General features: G+C 39.2%; 1 protein-coding gene across 34 annotated transcripts in view; it reads left to right on the plus strand.

Annotated features, from left to right (window-relative positions):
* Positions 1-21454, plus strand: part of RIMS2 (regulating synaptic membrane exocytosis 2) — a gene marked incomplete at its 5' end in the record, with an annotated part of 372013 nt that overhangs the window by 265832 nt on the left and 84727 nt on the right. For 20 of the 34 annotated variants that reach the window (XM_079984093.1, XM_079984113.1, XM_079984104.1 and 17 more), the window contains 2 exons: positions 16013-16033; positions 20548-20648. The exons of 9 other annotated variants lie outside the window; for them this stretch is intronic. In XM_079984093.1, the coding sequence (XP_079840219.1) occupies positions 16013-16033; positions 20548-20648 (122 nt within the window). Of the gene's footprint in view, positions 1-676; positions 710-16012; positions 16034-20547; positions 20649-21454 lie in introns of all 34 variants that reach the window. 5 more of the 34 variants (XM_079984127.1, XM_079984095.1, XM_079984097.1 and 2 more) reach the window with 1 other exon arrangement.

Consider the following 21454-nt stretch of genomic DNA (forward strand, 5'->3'; position numbering starts at 1 on the left):
GGTTAGGTTAGAGCCATGCATGATCTGAATTCTATCTTCCTATAAGCCCAATTGCACTCGGTCAAGCTGCCAGTTTTAACTTACCTTGTCTTCCAGCTTTTACTTGCTTAGCTTGATTAATAGTTCAAATATATATATATGCATTTATTCAATTAATATTCATTCTAACTGGGTATTCTAGAAAGCATGGATTTCCCCCCCAGAAAATGTGGTGTTTTTCATTGCTTTCCTGCTATGTAAGAAAGATGGTTCATCTTCATTGAAAATAGACAATATAAAATTTCTAAACTACTTAATAATGTGAAAATGAATAAAAAAATCAGAGCTAACATTTAATTTTATCCCAGAATAAATCTTTAGGTAAGCTGAATATTCGTGGACTGAACACATCTCTTTCTTTCCTCTTTCCTAGCCACACTGGTTGGACAGCTTAAATACTGCTTTTCTCCCCTGATCACTAACATTATTTTTCTGATCCTTTCTGGTACAAATGAATATTTTGTTCCTTTTGGTCTTTCTTGTGTTTTCTTTTTCCCATTGACTGATTATGCGCTGCAGGTTTCTTTCTCAAACAATTGTGGCCCTTTCCCTCAGTGTCAGTTTTTCCTTCTGAGTACATCCTCTCACGTCCATCTTCTTTGTGTCTCTGTCTGTCCATTACACAACGTGATAACAGAAGAAGTGGACTCATCAAGGAGAAGAAACCCAGGTCTGTCTCTTCTATTGGTTTTCTCTGTTCTACTTTCCTTCTAATTTGTCCTGTAATTTTTGCCATTACATTTCTCACATTTCTCTCATGTATGTCTACATACATAACTTTCTTTCTTTCCCTTATTTTGTCATCACTAGAAAAGAATGAAACCTTAGGTGTTTACTATTTGATTAATTATTTTGGATAGGGTATAAAATATACTGAAAATTAAAGCAGGCATTTTCATGATGTATTACATTAACAATGTGGGGAGAAAACATTTTCATTTGTATTTATTTGTAGCTGGCTGTCACTATATTCTGTTTATTTAGATTTCTAGGTAATCCTAACAGTACAACTCATCTATAAGATTTATGTTTAAATTGTTAGCTATAGGACAATTTGTTAATTAAAATATTCTCTAGCCATAGTGAAGAGGGTCATTGGCCACAAAACTAGGTTGAAGAAGATCTAAGTACTTCAAATAGCAGCCACTGGCTAAGGAAATTAGAAGAAGAATAGCTGATGTAAAAAGGATTAAAGGTTCAAAGAAGCCCAGTTCCTCCTTATGTGTTTTCCAGTACAGAACAGTAGGAAAGGAAAGTGGTTATACGTGCCCATTATTAATCTGAATTATGCCATAACAGAATAAAGGGCAACTCTATGTGCACATGGATAGAATTCAGAGGAACAGATCTGTTGGAGGGCAGTATGATACTTCTGTGTCTGAACATGCTACCCTTGTAACAAGCTTCAGCATATGATAAAACTTGCACAAAGCATTAAGTGCAAGGCAAGGTGCCTCCGAACATCTCATTAAATAATATACCATTTCACCTTTTGTAGAAGTTTAATTTCCCACACATGGTGCTATTCCTGCTTCTACCAAAGTGGCATGGTTCACATTTGCACCTTTGTTTATTTATTTATTTATTTAACTATTATACTGCTTGATCATAAAAAACTTCAAAGTGGTTTACAGAAATAATAAAACAATAAAATTATTAGTATAAACAATTAAACCATTAAACATTTCTCAATAGCTCTGCTGGTAAATAGATTAAGATTCTTAATCTCTGGGTTGTGGGTTTGAGCCCCATGTTGGGCTAAAGATTCCTGCGTTCTTATGGGTTAAAAAGCCACTGCTTCTTCATTGTACGATATTGGTCTTTTATACCGGCTGGCATGCTTTGTTCCAATAGAAGATGTTGGGAGATTGCTTTCTAGGACTCCGTACCCGAAATGATCCATTCTTGTTTGTTCCATGGCTGTTGTTTTTTGTAGCCAGAAGTGGGGAACACTGCTGCAGCTGCTAGTTTTCCTTGCCAGTTCAACAGCAGCTCTCAGATCTGGGGAGCCTCTCTGGGTGGGCAGGTTGAGGGAGAGGGAAAGTCGCTGAATGTCCCTCAGCATCTCTGGTGCCTTGGTCAACTTTTCCAGGAGGGCATTGGGTACTGCCAACCCGCTGTCCTGTTTCTTGGCCTTCTGAGCCCTTGAAGTGGTGGGATGTGGGACTGGTGGTGTCAGAAGCAGCAGCAGCTGGGGTCAAAAGGCAGGTGCTCTCACCAGATCATGCAGTCTGTTGTGTAGGTGGAGGAGACATGCTCCCTGTGGGCTCCCGGCGAGACCCCCCCTGGCCAAGCTACCTGCAGCATCCCTGGCTTCCTGGTGCAGCACAGGTGCCAGGTTTGCTTTAAGCACCCTGGGCCACACATAGAAGTGAAAAAAATTTCCATCAGCCCATCCTCTCCTTTCTACAGTTGTTTCCCCTTATTCCTTCAATTTCTCTTCCATTTCAAAACATTTTCATAGTGCAAAATAAAAGACCTAGACCTTGACATGACCCTAACGCTAGTATGTTTTCAATACTTCATTTACAATTAAGTGGTGTACAAATTCTGTTAAATAAAGTAAAGTAAAATAGTATCATTGATAGCTCTTGGTGGACTTTGACTTCCCATGGTTTAAAAATAAATGAAGCAATTCTATTCTATACTGGCATGAAGCAAGCCAGTATAATTTAAGCTGGTGTAAAGATACGCCTGACCCAAACCCCATTCAGCAGTGGGGCTGCTTCTGCTGCTCTGCCTAAGCCTGGCAAAGAGGAAACAAGCATTTAAAATGCTGTTCCATGCTGGGTTACCAATTCACATGACCAAGCTGAGTGGGTTTAGGAAACAACCTAAGTCCCTCCTTTCTTGTCGTGCCTCCACCACACTACCAGAACACCCCTTTTTGGGGGGACTTACACCAGTTTAGTCTCATTTAGGTTTGGTTCAGCCAGCTGAGCTAGGATGAGCAAGTTACACTGGTGTACCTGCAGCTGAGCTGCGACTGGACACTTAATGCCAGCTGAACCAGGAAGCAGCTGGCAGAACCAGAGATCTGCTTCATCCTAAGCTGCTTAGCCTAGAGGATCTTGTGTTGAATTGCCCCCATGGTGGCTAACTGGTTGCACATCATCTGAATGCAGTATGCTATCTGGCTTCTACCAGTTTTATCCAATTTTTATCAAGGTTTGGTATAAACTTTGCCCGCAGTTTCTCTCCTAATGAAACATCAAAGTATATCCAAAGGTTTGTCAGATTCCTGTTTTAATGCTGCATCTTTATTTTAGTGGTGTGTGGTACCTTGGTACTTACTTATGTTCTTCCATTGTTAGATGTTGTGGACTTTATTACAGAGCCTCTTCATTCATGAATACTCTTCTCACTACTCTTGAATTGTTCGTTTCTGGCCTATAGCCCTGTTACATTATCCTGCCTCAATTGTACACATAAGAATATATCATTTATTGGGGTGACATACATTTTGCACTGTTATTTTAAGGAACTATGAACGGTTACCACATTTTCTTTCTTGCAGCACAGTAGCTGATAAGCAGAAACACTTACATACATACCCCACCTAAACATTTGTGGTACTGTATCAACAGTGCTGATGTTTAATTGTGGTTTGGGGTGTGGTAGCATAGCAGTTGGAAAATACAGCTTAGTTTCTGGCAAAGTGCTTTAGGTTCAAGACAGTTTTTTACTGTCTTCTTCAAATTCAGTAACCCAAACAAACTTTCTTTCTCCAAAATATATCAGTGTGTATGGACTACTCAAAACATGTTATGTTTTGTTTTGTTTTTTAATTCTTCATATGAATAGGTTTCATGGGTCAGCTTGTGATTTTTCTTACTCAAAATCTGTATTTCTGATTTGGAAATCTCACACCTCTATGTGGGATTAATTGAATGAGAAATTGTGCTTAGAAAATGTCAGAAACTATCTTTAATGCTAACAAAGCCCCCCCCCCCCGCAGCATCTGTTTGTTTTAAATCACCTATCATCGCCTCATCTTGTTTCCAGTTTTCTAAAAAGCAAAAGCTTCGAACACAGATCTAGTCTAAGACAGATCAGTCTTCTTCAGCCTGTGGCCCATGTTCCCTCATGGGCAACCTTCCGGGGGTGGGGGGTGTCACATGCCAGTGGAGGAACCAAAGGGTGGTGTATATGACTCCTACCTTTGTACAGTAGGCAGCAATCCAGACACACATAAACACACACACATCACCTCCAGTGACACAGGCAAGACATTATTACAGGTCAAAGCAAAAGCACTCAAGAAGGGATCAGAGGATGGCCAGTGAGGGGTGAGGCGTGGTGAGACATTAAGTCATTTTAATGTAGGGAGGGTTGTCTGACTATTCAGCATTGAATGAATAATATGTACTACATTTTCAGAATGCTTTAGCATTCAACAGTAAAGCTTCTTGCAGCACATGCAGATTATAAATTACAACAATGTCGTTCTGAAAGTCACTGTAAAAGATAAACCCCTAATATATACTTGGTTACTGCAGTTTATTCACCAACATCATGGTTAATTACCTTATTAGTTGAACTGTATCAGGAAGCATTGCCTGTGTCTTAAATTGTACATGCAAATTTAATTCTGTCAGCTCGTAATGTCTTGAGTGTTTGATGGGTGACCCTGCTCTGCAACTCTGAGCACTGTCTGTCCTGTGCACTGAATGAGGTAGTGTCTGCTGGAAAAATAGTCATAGTCTGCTTTCCAAATAGAAACTGCCTCATTGAATTTTATGCACAGGGAATAGATAAAGACAGGGTATTGAGTAGTGATGTTTTATATAAGGATCACTGAAGATAAGGGGAAGATTATTGTGGGGAAGCACCTTAGTGATCTCTGTTAAAGTATATGTAAGGTTTGAAAGTCATATACAAGAACACACAACTTGTTAATACAGCTGCAATTTTCTGGATATTTATTTACGACAAATAACGCACATTAGAATCTCCATTTCACATGAGTTACATTGAAAGGTGGGGAAAATATGCGCTTTTTAACCACCTTGCTTGTAAGAAGAAGAAGAAGAAGAAGAAGAAGAAGAAGAAGAAGAAGAAGAAGAGTAAATTTTATTTGTACCTCGCCCTCCCCAGCCGAAGCCAGGCTCAGAGCGACTAACATCATACAAATAACACAGTATACATAAAAACAGGCATCAATTAATTAAAATACATCTTAAAATTAATTAAAATCTGGACAAATGGCAGTTATCAGGTTAAGGTTGAGAGTGGTTAATACTTGCCAGGACCAACTGTTTTCACTGATCATATAAGGACCTGTGCACAGGCTGGGAGGCCTCCTTCATGTTTGTTCTTATATAAAGGAAAATAGGTCAGACTGACCCCTGGCCAAAGGCCTGGCAGAACAGCTCCGTCTTGCAGGCCCTGCGGAAAGATGTCAAATCCTGCAGGGCCCTAGTCTCTTGTGGGAGAGCGTTCCATCAGGCTGGGGCCACAGCTGAAAAGGTCCTGGCTCTGGCCGAGGCCAGTCTAATTTCCCTGGGGCCTGGGATCTTCAGAGTGTTGTTGTTTGCAGACCGTCAGGTCCTCCATGGGGCATACCAGAGGAGGTAATCCCGTAGGTACGAGGGTCCTAGGTCATGTAGGGCTTTGAAGTTTAAAACCAGCACCTTAAGCAGTATATTATCTTCATGAAGCAATTTTGAGTATGTATTAGAAGATTATGGTTTGAGTGTTAGGCTGCAATCCTATACAAATTGACCAGGGAATAAGCCTCATTAAATGCAGTTGCCAGAGAACTTTGTAAGGTTTGTGCCCTATGTTCTGGTGACTTTGAAGGGTTCTGATTATTTCAGTGCATGCTGACCTTAGCAGCAAGCCTCAGCAAAGCTCAATACTTCCTAAAAGACAGACACAAAATGTAGATGGATTTCACGAAGGAAGTAAAAACCTGTCTTTAATCAGTTTCAAAGTTAGGGGGGGGGGAATAGTGAATCGCTATAATATGAGTCAAATCGGGCAATTTCAAATTTGTTTACTGTTTACTGTTTTAGGGATGAATAAATCTAGGAAATACACAGAGAAAAAGAGAGAGAGAGAGATAGCCAGTTGTTTGAGCATGCTTAAAGTAACATTAACAGTATAAAATACATTAAAACATTCAAATACATTATATAAGGATTACTGAAGATAAGGGGAAGATTATTGTGGGGAATACTTGAATCTACTTGATTCAATACTACCTGAATCTAGTATAAAATACCTTCATTTTTCCTTTTGACAATAGAAGGAAAATGTGAATACAACTATTACAATAGAATTTATTATTATTATTATTATTATTATTATTATTATTATTATACCGCCCTATACCTGGGGGTCTCAGGGTTGTTCACATAATAAATATATCTGAATATAACCCTAAAACCATATTAAGTATTGAGTTTTCCCCAATGCAAATGTTCCATTTCAAATATTTTTGGCTATTGGAAAAACGTTTGAGATATTTATACAGCATGTAAAGTTAGCACGGCATACATAATCAGTTTTGTTTACTAAGTATATGTCAACTAAATACGGGTGGAGCCATATAGTTTTCATTGTAATTATTTGTATGTTTTAAACAGACTTTATATTTTTGTATAATTTTGATACTATTAATGTTTATTTTTAATTGTTTTTTCTAAGTTTTTAGTGATTCTTGTTTTTTCCTATAAGAAGTAGTAGTAGCATAAGTAGTAGTAGTAGTAAAAATAACAATGCTAAAAGAAACCCCAATCAACATTTCCCACAAAACTCCCACAAAACTTTTCAGATTGTTTGATGTATGAGCAGCTCCACTTGTTGGATTTCTTATATGTACAGAAACACTTCCTATCAGGCTAGAACTTTCCTCCTAGTGAACAAAAATAGCATTTTCTTGTATCTTGAGTTTATCTTGCATCAGCATTTCCCATTCACAGTAGGTGAGCTACTAGATCTTGCTTCAAGCATTCTTGTTTAGAGAAGCCTTCACAGATGCTTTGAAAGTTAAGGAAATTTGAATCTGTTTTCTTATTTTATCTTTCATATGCTTTTAAGTATGGCTGTAAATTTTTCTTGATTTTAATTGTTTTACCTTTATGTAAACTGCTTTGAGGGATTTTACAGTTAAGTGGTGTATTCATTTTATGAAATAAATAAATAAATAGTGACCCACAGGTGATCATGTGTGTGAGTAAAAGTATAGTGGTTAGAGTGTCAGACTAGGAGACCAGAGTTCAAATCTCTACCTGACCATGAAGCTCACTGTGTGATCCTGGGCCAATCACTGCCTCTTGGCCTAACTTACCTCACTGGCTCATTGGGAAGCTAAAATGGGGAGGAAGCAGAGAACCATGTACACCACATGGAACTCCTTGGAGAGGAAGGTGGGACATACATACATACATACATACATGAAGCACCCACATTCTTCCAGTAGTACTTCTCCTGCCAGAGTTTACTTGTACAGTGGTGCCTCGCAAGACGAAAAGAATCCGTTCCGCGAGTCTCTTTGTCTAGTGGTTTTTTCGTCTTGCAAAGCAAGCCCATTAGCGGCTTAGCGGATTAGCGCTATTAGCGGCTTAGCGGCTTTTAGCGGCTTAGCGGATGAGCGGATGAGCGGCTTAGAAAAAGGGGGGGAAAGGGGGGGAAAGTCGGAAAAACTCGCAATACATTTTCGTCTTGCGAAGCAAGCCCATAGGGAAATTCGTCTTGCGAAGCACCTCCAAAACGGAAAACCCTTTCGTCTAGCGGGTTTTTCATCTTGCGAGGCATTCGTCTTGCGGGGCACCTGTGCTGGTCCCGGGGGGAAGGTACCGTGATCGTAGTCAGAGTTCACAAGATGAGAGGCGAGGTCCGAAACTGGGAGCCGGGGGGGAACAGGAACGCTGGAAGGTCAGAAGCAGGAGGCCGGGCAGGGAACAGGAACGCTGGAAGGTCAGGAGCAGGAGGCCGGGCAGGGAACAGGAACACTGGAAGGTCAGGAACAGGAGGCCGAGCAGGGAACAGGAACACTGGAAGGTCTGAAGCCAACAACGACGTTGCTCCCGCAACCTGGGACCAGGCTGACTGACCTTTATCTTCTTCTAAGGCCAGGGGCGGTCCCGGCCCCCAGGAGCCCCGCCTCCTCTGGCCTTAAGGCGAGCACTCCTCCTGGGAGCAACCAGTTCCCTTCGCCTCTCTGCCCTAAGCCTCTGTAGTTCAGGAGAGGCCGAAGGGTTACTGGGCCCCGGAGGAGGCTCACCTGTAGCCACTGAGTCCTCAAGCACCTCTGGGGCCAGAAGGGTTTCACCTGGTGCCTGCTCTTGAGGATCTGACACAGGTGCAGGCTCCTCAGAATCTAGGCCTTGCCCCAGTTCAGCCGGCCCTGGAGGCGGGGACTCCTGTGCAGGCTGGGATTCCTCTGGTTCAGCCTCTGAATCGGAATCCCAGGCCATCACAGCACCACTGTACAGTGGTATCTTGGTTATCGAATGTAGTCTGTTTGACTTCCGAAACGTTCGAAAACCAAGGCGTGGCTTCCGATTGGCTCAGGCACCCCAGAAACAATAACTGACAGCTGCATTGGACGTTCGACATCCGAAAAACATTCAAAGATTGGAACACTTCCTTCTGGGTTTTTGGCATTCGGGAGCCTATTTGTTCTTTAGTTAAGTCATTCGAGAACGAAGGTTCCACTGTAGTTACTTCCAGGCAGGGATGTTAAATTGTAAGTGGATCATTCAGGTCCAATTTTTCTGTGGGCATGTTTGGCATGGTAGCTTCCATGCATTCTTGGTTATTTTTTAGTCATGGGTGTTCTGTTGCTTGCCATAAACCCCATGGGTGGAGCTTGATGGAATGAATGCAGAGGGCTTTGTTTCTATCTTTTTGTACCTATGCACTTTTTAATAACAACAGAAAATGTTAAGGGGTTCAAAGAGGACAAGAGCAAGTGTTACTAGTCTTAGTTACCATGTTTCATATGGATATTCATTTCCATTGGTAGTTGCTTTAATATTATTCTTACTACTACTAATACAGTGGACGCTCGGGTTGCAAATGTGATCCGTGCGGGATGCACATTCGCAACCCACAGCATCCGCAACCCGCAGCGGTACTTCTGGGTTTTGGTGGTCCGCAACCTGAAAAAACGCATTCTGAAGCGTCTGTAACCCAAGGTATGACTGTAATAATACAGTGGTACCTTAGGTTAAGAACTTAATTCATTCTGGTGGTCCGTTCTTAACCTGAAACTGTTCTTAACCTGAGGTACCACTTTAGCTAATGGGGCCTCCTGCTGCCGCCGCCACGTGATTTCTGTTATCATCCTGAAGTAAAGTTCTTAACCCAAGGTACTATTTCTGGGTTAGCGGAGTCTGTAACCTGAAGCATCTGTAACCTGAAGCATCTGTAACCCAAGGTACCACTGTACTGAGTGTTATTTTCTAACTAAGGCTTGTACAATGAAGTGTCCTATGGAACCCTGATAAATTAAGGTTTCTAAAGTTTCCTATGTCATCTTCTGTTGCAGATTGTCTGCTATAAAAACCTACTTATGAGATGTTTATTGTCATCTACTTGACCAAAGTAAAGTGAGAACCTAATAAAACTCTGGCACTTACTTACATTTCTTTTCTTTTCAGTGAGCTGTAAGGGGATACTGTGTATCTAGTAGTAGCATGTCTTCCCAAAGCTTTTGGGGGAAAAGCCTACAAGTGTATAATCATCAGTTAATATTAACCCCCACATACTGCTCCTGTCCCCCAATTTGGTTTTTTAATTGAGTGCTAGGAATGGTTTTGCTACCTAAGCATATGCCAAGACACTTAGATCTGTTCTGCCTCAAAACCCCTTTTCAAAAACACAGAACCCTTCACCCTTTCATCATGACTGAATCTAAACATAATGAGTTCAAGCAGTGTGCTTAAAGCAAAAATACTATATCCATTATTGGTTAGGAGCTCTTTCTTTTAGCAGATGCTGTGTCTCTAAACAGCTTTTAGCCTAAACAAAATGGCAAGGCTAACAGCAGATTTAAGCCATATCTTCATCAACATCATCATTTTTTAAAAAAAGCTTTGGGTCTTAATCTAACCTCAGTCATCAAGCCTTGAATTGACTGAGCATCAAAGGCTTCTAACATTGCAGTAAGCAAGACTTTCCTGCCTAGAAACCATAATAGAAACTCATAGAGAAAACTAACGAAAAATAATTTTGTCAAATGGGATTCAGGAATACTGTGTGGCATAGATTTATATTCAGCGATCACTGTCAATGGAAATGAAATAGGTGTCAGGCAAGTGTCTCTAGTGATTTCCACAGACAGGGTGCTGCAGCTGAAAATACCCTCCCTCTGATTGCCATTCACTTCACCTCCAATGTCTTGGGCGCTCAGAGAGGAGCATGAACAGATTGTTGTAGGGCAGAGGAAAATTGATATGGAAGTTGGTACCTTGAAGTACCTGGGTTCTAAGCTGCGTAGGACTTTATATATAAGCACAAGCACATTGGTGTGTGCTTAGAAACAGGCAGAGAGCTCCTTGAACACCAGCAAGTTGTGTTCTCGGTAATCATTCCCAGTTAAAACTAGCAACTACTTTCTGTTCTGTGTCATTTTCTGAGCCATCTTGAAAGGCAGTCCCATTTGCAACACATTACAGTAGCCAAGGAAGTGGATGCCAAGAGCAAGACAATCTCTGTCCAAGGAAAGTTGCAATTGATGCACCAGCCTAAGTTGGTGAATGTGCCCTTCCACTGAGCTCACTTGGGAGTTTACAGACAAATACCCACAATCCTGAATGCACAGCTCCTGGTGGATACAAGCCATGCACCTGAGCCATTGGGGACTAACAGCGAAAACCTCAGTGATCAGGCAGGTATATAAGGGATCAGGTGGTCCTTGATATATCCTGGACCCAGCCTGAGGAGTATTTACTAAATGAGTAATGTCCAATCCATCCCTTATTTGTGGCAAAGTGAATTGGTTGCATTCCACTGCTGCTCCATTTCCCGCTGTCGGACTCTTTCCTGTGGCAGCATTATATTGTTGCACACCACCCCAATCTCTGAGCAATGTGAAATTCCAGAGGTTCCAGGTGCTTCACCTGTGTTCAGTTTCCTCAGAATGAGCGATGACAGAGACTGTGGTATATGGTTTATTTACACATTGAAGATTTCACTTGTGTGTCCTTTGTCTCCCATTCCAATTACATCTTATACACTTTAGATATTACTTTAACATTACAGTTTAACAGGTCTCTCTCTAGTTGTGATAGTTGTTCCCCAAACCCCTGCTTCATATCCTTTTTAAATACTTCATTCAAATGATGATATTGTAACCATGTTGTTAACATCCCTGATAAATTCTTAAACTATTTTAATTTAAATTCTCCACCCTTCTCTCTTAGCAGATTTCTATGTCACCCAACCTTCCATCAAATTTTTATTTTTCACCACTATGACTTCCAAAGGTGAAAGCCAAAGTGGTGTTTTAGTCTCCAATACGTTTTTATATTTATCCCATAGTCTATACAATTTTTTCCTAATTATATGGTTTGTGAAACCTTATGTGCTTTTGCCTTTTCATACCACAAATAAGCATGTCAACCCCAAATATTATCATGACCTTCCAAATCTAAAATATATGAATTCTTCAATAACAACCACTCCTTCAACCAGCACAGACAAGATGCTTCATAATATAATATATCCGGCGGGGAGAAACCTCCTCTCTCTTTTGTATCTATCAGTATTTTATATTTTATTCTCTGGTTTTTTCCTTGCCAGGTACATTTAGAATAGTTATGTTTATACAAATTTATATTATTTGTCGTTAAGCATACACCTAAATATTTTGTAGGGTTTTTTTTTAGTCTCATCATTCATATTTTTCACCAGGAGCTTGGTTTAATCTTTATTAATGTTAAGACCTGCTTTTTTTTTAATGCGTGCTTTTAAGTTTACAGAACAAATACATAGGTCAAGCATGGGAACATTTGGCCCTCCAGTTGATGCTGGACTAAAACTCTCATCCTGGCATTTGGCTATACTGGTTGGTGCTGATGAGTCTACTGAATTTGAAGGGTCACATATAATAAACTGTGGTTTTCATAAAGGGTAGGAGATGACTTACTGCATTTTGAGCTTAGAAAAATAGAGCTACTCTTACACACACAAAAGGTTACACTCTGGCTGTTTATTCTCCTAGATTCTACTTATTTTATGAGGCATTCCTTTGCTGCTTGTAATTCCTTCTCCTAATAACAGTGTCTTCTGGAGGAGTTATGGTTTCCCTTTAGGTATGTCATATTTCCAGAGAAAAGGGTATTGTCTTTTATTTTAGAACAATTTCTTCTTACATGCCTCATATATACTGCAGTTTATACTCCAGACTGTTTATGAAATATTGAAGGCTCATAGTCACGTTACCCAGATCATCCTCGCCTCTAATAGCGAACATAGGTGGTTGAGTGCCTGTTGGTTTGGAAACAAAATATTACCAAGCAATAATGTAGCATGTTCTGCATATTTGTGGGACTACGTATGTATGACGATGTGCTCAAATTCATAAATTACCTGACAAATAACCTGTCAGCTTGTACAATGCTGGTGGCGGTTGACACTTGGAGAGATAGAGAACATGAGGCTAATGATGGGACAACTTTGTTGGATACAACCCATAGTTATTAAATGCTTTTGAGATGGATGCCCAATTGCATGGTGGAAAAAGTTGTTTATCTACATCATGATGGTTAATTACAGTTGAAACAGAAGGGTTAAAAGTCTCATTGGTCATTTATATCATTGTTGTTTTTATTCCTTTAAAACCATTCTTCCACTCTGAGATGGTTTTGTTTCCAAAGGCTAAAAGATTCTTATTGCTAAAAATTTGTTCTAGCAAGCTTGCATTTAGCAGGTAAATCTTACAGACTCACATTTTGAAGCATTGGCATGTCTTTTTTAAAAATCATGTACACCAATGAGAGCTGTACCATGTGATTTTTCTGAATGTGCAGAAGAGATGAAATAGCAAAACCACTACAGTTTCCTGCTATTTAAATCAGGGCTGAGGAACCTCAAGCCTGGGGGTCAAATGCAGCCCTCAAGACCTTCTTAGCCAGCCTTTAAGAGTCTTCCCAGCCATGCCCCATCCTGGGGCCATGGTCCTCTGTGCTCTGTGCCCTCCTGTGTTCTTTCATCTGTCTGAAATGTGTCCTTGAACTATGGTGATGCCTCTTTCTTTGCCCGGCTGGAGATTAGATGTGTTGTGGAATGATCTAGTTTTTGGGTGAGTAGAATATAGCAGACAGTGCACTTTTCCCCCCTTTGGCCCTGCCCACCATTTTTATGTAGCCCCCGTAATGTTCCCCATGAGCATTCATGAGCAGGCTATACAAATTTCTCCATCCCAATATAAACAAAAATGCTGGTGAAATGCTGTTTCACATGTTATTTTGTTCTTACAGCTGGCCTACAGATGCAGGAAAATCACATGGCAAAACTTTTTCTTCCTCCTAAGAATCCAAGCCTATCATTTTTCTTGACATGCTTTCTGTTGGCATGCAGTTTTTGATGTAGTTTTTGAGCATCCAAACGTGGGATCAGAGCAAGACAGAGTGAGGCAGCTGCGTCCTGCTTCACTGCCCTCAGGTGTAGAGGAGCATGCTGTCCCCTCACCAGTGCCGAAGTAAGAGTCAATTATTAGTCAGTTGGCTTTGGTACATGGAATAAGAGAGGCATGCCATCTTGTCTATCCTAAGACAGCAAAATACTTGCATTAGATTTTCTCACCTGCATTCTGATGTGGTATAGTTAAAAAGGACTATACTGTCAGGTTTTTTTGAATGTGTAGCTCACCCTTCATTAGACACATAAAGCAGGCTTGTATGGGTTGAATTAGCGTGACATTACTTTTAAGACACATAATGGTGTTGAAAAGCTGTGAAAACTTACTTTTATAGCAACCTCAAGACTTTCATTTGGATTCTTTTCCTTTAGGTATCATTTTGGCATGCTGTGCTTTCTTGAAAGCATACGTGTTATTGAGTTACTGGGTTATTTCATGTTTTGATCTTTTTTATATATAAAAAAATCTGTCTAGTTACTCTCTGCCTCTTTTTTGAAAGTTTGCAAGTTTGCAATTAAATGCTGCTGTTACAATCCAGAAGACGAGATCCCCATTGGAATCCATCTCCCATGCAAATACCTCATGTGAATGTGTATCTTTTGATAGCGCTGTTCCTCCACATCCAGTGGACAATTTTTGTGCATGACTAGAGTTGAATTGGAATCTGTATATTCTTCACCATCTGGTTCTGTTAGGTTTAAAAATGGGATGCTGACATAACAAAAGAAGAGTTTTACAAAATATGTCTATAGTTACAAGTAGATTAATCCTGATGAAAAGTGAATCATTACCCTTAGTGTTCTGGATAGCCATTGCTATTTGTTCTTATAAAGACTTACTGTACTGTGCTTTTGATAGAATGAAATACTTAGGAGCACATTTCTCTCATAAAATGCTTTTCTAATGTACACTTTATCCATGGAGAAATCTGTGCTCCCTCTCCTTGTATAAAAAATGTAACTTTTGTGTGCTGGAGAGTGAATGGGGAAACTTACCACTTTTAACAAGCATTCATCCTTCTGCTTCCATGAGCATGTATACGTGTGTGTGTGTGTGTGTGTGTGTGTGTGTTTATATACACAAATATAAGGGACTCAGTACTGCAGCACTATCAAGTGCAAAGCATTCACATCAGCATTCCCAAGAAGGTGTGACTAAGGCATAGAGAATTTCCATGGATAGTGTTTTGTGAGTCTCTTACATATTGTAACATATGTAAAGGACTCACTCTGGCTACATAAAACCTTAACTGCTGGCATCACTAGTGGGCGTTTCAGGATTCCAGGAGGGTGGTAGGGGGTTCTACAGCACAAGCTGAATCTGCCTTCCATTGAGCACTGGTGGGCGGTAAGGAAATTCTACCATCAAGAAAGATGCATTAGTGGGCAGTAGGTATAAAAAGGTTGACTACCCCTGATTTAGACAGACCAGGCAGCATAATTCAAGATCGCCTACTTCCTCTTCTTCTTTGGCGATCACTTGTAGCCTACCTACTATGTAGTGCTTAAGTCCAGGCTCTGGCAATACTTCTTGTTTGCATCCCATACAAATTAAGAATGTGTTCCAATAATTCTGTATGCCAAAGGAATTTTGGACAAACTCTCCATTTGTTCATTTTAATAGCCATATATCTGCTCAAGCTTTCACTGCCTTTTCCCATGAACTGTGTCTGCTGGTCAGCCAACTGTGCACAGCTAATTATTATTCACACTGTTATTGATTGATTGATAGGTTGATAGGTATTTTGTATGCTGAAAAGTATGGAAATTCCTAAGTGACATACATTTTAATACTTGAAAGCACATATTGCACAAAATAAAATATAGGGAAGCATCTTGAGTAGTGCAACCAACATGGCTGACTCACACTACAGGGAAAGCCATACCACAGTCAACACTCAAGGCAAAGCCTTGCTATAAATTAATTTTCCACAAAAATGCTTCAAGTAGCCATTGGAAACAATTCTGCATCATTCAGTTTTCTGCTAGTCCAGCTTGGCTAAACATTGAACAGATTGTGCTAAAAATATAGCATGCATGCTTCTTTTTCATTCACCGGTCATTCTAGAGAAAAGAAGCATAAGCTAACTGTATCTGACGCCTCCTGTGCTGCTTTTTGTGAAGACAGTTTTAATGATTCTAGAAATGAACAAATGCCCATGAGTTTCCTCAGATAAGCCTATACTTGAGACCCAGGAACATTGCCAATGATGTGGATACATCTGTAAAAATGGAGCACCAGCTATGGTTGACCAGCTAAAGAAAAAAAATGTTTTGTTGTATTTTATTCATGCTTATTTTATTTTTAAAAATCCATTATTTCTGCCATATCTTCATTTTTATTTTTGCATTTTCTCTCCCTTTTTTAAACACATCGCAGTGCCAGAGAATGGGGATGAAGGTAGGGCAGTTTATTGACTGTTTTATTTCTTCTGTAGCTATGATAGTCTTCAGTGTGTTACTGACTGTATGCTTTGGGCTGAAAATATTGTTTTGAAAGGATTGCCTCAAATAGCCCTCTTTGTGGTTATAGCCTACCAGCAGTTCATGGGCTCCCCATGCAACTGTTGTTGTTGTTGTTGTTGTTGTTGTTGTTGTTGTTGTTGTTAATTTGTACCCTGCCCATCTGACTGGGTTGCCCCAGCCACTGGATGTTTTCCAACATATATAAAAACACAATAAAACAAAATAAAACTGCTAGTTGAAAAGCCATGGCCACATCAACATACAGGCCCCACCACAACCACCTGATCAGGTATGAAGCCCAGGAAACCACACCTTTACTCGATTCCTTCTTTTGCCTAACAGATGCACAGCCAGTAAGTCAGACTCTTAAGCAGGACCAAAATGGGGCCTCCCAGGGGCAGGGTGAGCAAGGCTGAGCCAGCCTCCGATCTGTTGGATTCCCAAGCTGGCTCCATGGCTGTCACGTGATCACACAGGACCTGATGCAGTTCTAATGACTGCACTAGCGTCCCTCTGCGGGAAGAGACAAGCCCAATCCACCTCCAGCCTGTCACAAAGGGAATTTGGATTGCTCTGCCTGCTATGACGTAGAATACAACCTAAGAGGATAAGAATTTTTGACCCTAAAGGTAAAAAGCCTTAAAAGTACACAAAAACCTTGATAAGCAACAGGAAACAGGATATCCACAGGTTAGTAAGCAGGAAAAAAACAAGCTCCCCTTCCCCTGCTTTAAAACAATCATGCCCAGGGGGAGGCTACATTTCTAATTGAAGCTGAAGAGGATTATTATTGAAGCAAGAGACCTTTTAAATTGTATGAAAGGTGGAATTTTGAATGGAAATCACTTTATTAGCTCTCAAAATAAACCTCCACACATCACAGCTGCTTAATTACACTGATTACCTGGTATTTATGCTCCTTGAAATGGACATGAAAGTGACATCTCCCATCAGGCTTGTCATTAGTTTTAACATCTCATCATTGTCCTAAGCCAGGCAAGAGCAACCTAGCTGGTCACTTGGGCCAGTAATATTTTTAGCTGAGCCAATGAAGCATGCCAGCAGGCCAGAGAAGAAGAGGAGGAGGAGGAGGAGGAGGAGGAGTTTGGACTTGATATCCCGCCTTCCACTCCCCTTAAGGAGTCTCAAAGTGGCCAACAATCTCCTTTCACTCCCTCCCTCACAACAAACACTGTGAAGTGAGTGAGGTTGAGAGAATAGTGACTAGCCCAAGGTCACCCAGCAGCTGCATGTGGAGGAGCAAGGAAGCGAACCCGGTTCACCGGATTATGAGTCCACCGCTCTTAACCACTACACCATGCTGGCTCTCACACCACTATGCCATGGGCATGCTGAACCATGAGCTGGGTCTCATCAGATTGAGGCTGCAGCTGCTTCAGTGCTTTTATCATCAAACAAGTGTGTAGGAAGGGGTATTTCGAAGCTAGCATTTGTGGAATGTCATAGTCTAAGGAATTACAGAGGCATCATGCTAGGTTTATGGGCCAGTTCACTTGTACACATTTTTAGGCCTTGAATACCTATTCTAGATCCCTGCATCTGTTGCATATGTATTTTTAAATATATTTTATTCATATGAAATCAACGTGATGGTTTATATTCTCAAAAATGGGATCATACTTAAGTTTCCAACAAAGCCACTTGTTACCTACTTCATGGTATAAATATGCATTGTGCTCAAATCTTTTTGAGTAAGGGGATACAAAAGACTTTCCTTAAAATGCCACACAGTCAGAGACTGAAATATTCTGTACAGTATATTGCCACAAGAGTAGTATTGGTTGTCAACTCAGGTTAACTCATGATGATGGGACCATAGAAATTCAGAATATTATATGAAAACAATAATGACAGTTATTCAGGTATAGAACCTTGGGTAGACATTTGATCTCTTCATCTTTAAAGAGAGGCAGTATTTTCAAACCTTTCCTGAATCTAGAATGGGCTAGAAATTCAGTGTTTAAAATGGAAGCTGCAGTGGTATGTTTCACCAGCTGCTATTTTCCAAAAATAGTGAAGTTGGCTGTATTCAGGAAAACTGCTTTGGGGTAAGCAATACAACGGACATCTGTCTCATCACCATATTGTCTTACTTTAAAGACAAAACAAAAACAATCCCTCTTCCCCTTGTCACAAACTTGAAAATCTGTTTTGGAAAACAAAATACAAGTGTCATCCTATGGCAGAAATGTTTTTCTCTTGTTAACTGTTGCGTCTTTGACATGGCGTACTTGATTGGGATCCCAAGAACAATATAACATAGAAATCTGTCTAGCTGACAAAACTACACGGATTGCAGTGGCTTCCTTAATAAATGTTTAAGAGTTAAATACTAGGCTTACATTCCTTGGAAAATAATTTTTTGGTTAAATATTGCCATGTAAGACCTGCCTGCCTTGCAAGTGGAGGAGATAAAGGGGTTGCTTATTTGCATATGTTCATTCATTTAAACATATATTAACAACAACAACAACAATAAGCATATCAATAAATTCTTGATTTGATTAACACTATTTATTAACCACTTCCTATAAAACATCTCAGAATGACTAACAATAATAACATAACCAATAAAAATGTATAAAACAATTTAATATATAAGAGCAATTAAAACCATTCCATATAGAAAAAATAAATAAATTCCAGTGCAGATACCGATTGGGATAAAAAATCTCCACTTAAAAGTGTTGCTGAAAAGGAAGGTTTGCAGTAGGCACCAAAAAAATAATAGTGATGGTGTTTGACTGATATGTTGCAGGAGGGCGTTTCAAAGGCTTGCTGTCACCACTCTGAATGCATTTCAACTGTATTATCAGAATTGTCTAAGAGATGGTTGGATAAAAATCCAATAAAGGTAGCTTACAAGAAAATGCTAAGCACCAATATAGCATTTCTATAGTTTGCTTCTCTGATGTGTATTTTGTACATTAACTAGGACATAGTTAATTCATATCCATATTTGATATTAAAAGTATTATCATAATTAAGGGAGAGTGTAGAAGAGGTTAGTATCATTGGTATTGTACATGAATCTTGGTCATAGTTCTTTTATTTTGTTTCCTAAATTAATGATCAGTAGCAGCAGTTACTGTTATTTCTTTCAATTTTGGCTTGAATATTCTTAAATAATTGCATGTACTTCTGATTTATGACTAAGTGAGAACAGCAGACCTCATAATCACAGAGCTACAGAACAATGGCTTCATTCCAGAGAAACTTAAGCATATTTATGTCTGAGCAAAACCTCCTGTATCATTTTCGAAGCCCCTTTGAGCAACAATTTGCCATTATAAAAAAAAAATGCTTTAGCACCTCATTGCATTCATATTCTTGTTCTCTCACCCTCCATTATAATATTTGGTATACATTTCTGACACTTGACTGCAGTTTCATTCTGTTCGAGATTGTTACTACAATATCCTTCTGCTTAACTAAACTGCTTCCATGAAACACATTATTATATATTTTCAATTACTATTTGATAGTTGTGTTGCAGAAATGGTTGTTGGGAATTTCTTAAATAAATACATACAACAGCCATTAATATAAAACTTTTTGTTAGCTTCTACATGCTAATATTTAGTGAAGGAAAATGTAGCTTTTACTCTTAAGAATAGCTTTTACACTTTAAATTTTCTGTTAGGATATAAAGTATTACTCTTATAAGTCGTTCTTCCATGCCACTAGGGATGAACATATTTGGCAATGTATCCAAATATTTTAAGCATTAATTGTTAGGCCCACAAACATAGGATATCCAATGTTAATCATGTTCAGAGTAAATCCACTGGAAAGAATGGGCTTGTGTCCATTTACTCCCCATTAGGTCTACTCTGAGTATATTGCCCATACTCATTTTTTTAAATACAGAAAATATATCAAGATTATTTTATTTCACTGGAAGTAAATTTTACAGGATAGCTTCTATACAGTATATAAAAATTATGAGGAAACATCATTTTGTGTTGACTGGTCATGTTAAGCTGGCCTTCATTACTGGCACATTCAAAAATGATAAGATTTCCATTTTGAAAATCTATATGCTTGTTCCATGTGTTTCTGCTTTTTAAAAATCATAATGGGTTTGTTTGCTTGTTTTTCCTATTGGATAGTCTAGCAGCAGCAATAAATCTTGTCAAAACCTTATATTAGAACCATGTTAAATGTTGACACAGTTGGTGTTAAACAATTAAATTCTCAATGATTGGGTTTTTTGTTTGTATATGTGTTTTTGCCTTTGTAGCTATCTTATTAATCACAAACAAAAGAATGGATTTATTGTTTATGTTGAAGAACATACATAATCATTTAAGTCAATCTCCCAATATTCACCATTATGAGTAAAAATGCTTATATTAATGTCATTTTTTAAAACAAAAACAACACAGAATTGCAAATTAACTGGTTATTTTATTTTGAATTTGACAGGTGCTATGGATGTGGAAGAAAGAAATCGCCAAATGAAAATGAACAAATACAAACAGGTAGCAGGATCAGACTCCAGGCTGGAGCAAGATTATCATTCAAAGGCAAGGGCATTTTGTTTTGAAAAGCAGCAAAATGAGTAACTGTTTAATCAGGCAGTGAAATGCTAGTAATCATTGCATGGTAGCATTTGTGATTAAGACAGAAATCCTGTACATGTTTACTTTAAAGTGAATCCCACTGTATTCAATAGGTTGGACCTTTGCTAAAAGGCTTGTTAGCTCCCATTTTTTGTAGCAGTATCTGCCTGAGGTTAGGGCCTCAAGAGTTGAACCCTACAAAGCATAAGGGTTTATTGCCAGACAGAAAAACCACCCCACCTCTCTGTACTTGAAAAACTGTGTTCTTGCATATGCAAAGGGGGTTGGAGGGTAATCCCATGTCAGTGTGTATAGAACTGCAGCCAGGAGATTCTGATCAGATTTTTAAAACTATAATTAATTTTGCCAAGCTCTCATTGAATGTAAATCAGAACTAGTGTGCTAAGAATAGAAAGAATGTAAAGTAGTTGCCTGCTTCAGAAAGTGATTAATAACCAATTAGTCATGTGATAGAATGTACCAATAATAGGAAATGAGCTTAGTAAACTTTAAAGAGATAAACTGATTTAGTACACGTCTGGAATTAACATTTTTTTAAAAATCTACTATGTTCTATATCTTATTCTTATGCTGTATAAAATACATTAAAGTTTTCAGGATAGCTCTGATTTTCACAAAGCTTTAAATTTAAGGTTGCAATCCTATACATACTTATCTGAAACTAAGTTCCACTGAACTCATTTACTATGTTCAGATGTAATGATAAACCATGCTTAATGCTATGGGAATAAGCTGCAGTGAGCCTTGAG

This window comes from Podarcis cretensis, assembly GCF_951804945.1.
Source record: "Podarcis cretensis genome assembly, chromosome: 7".
In the NCBI taxonomy this organism is placed as follows: domain Eukaryota; kingdom Metazoa; phylum Chordata; class Lepidosauria; order Squamata; family Lacertidae; genus Podarcis; species Podarcis cretensis.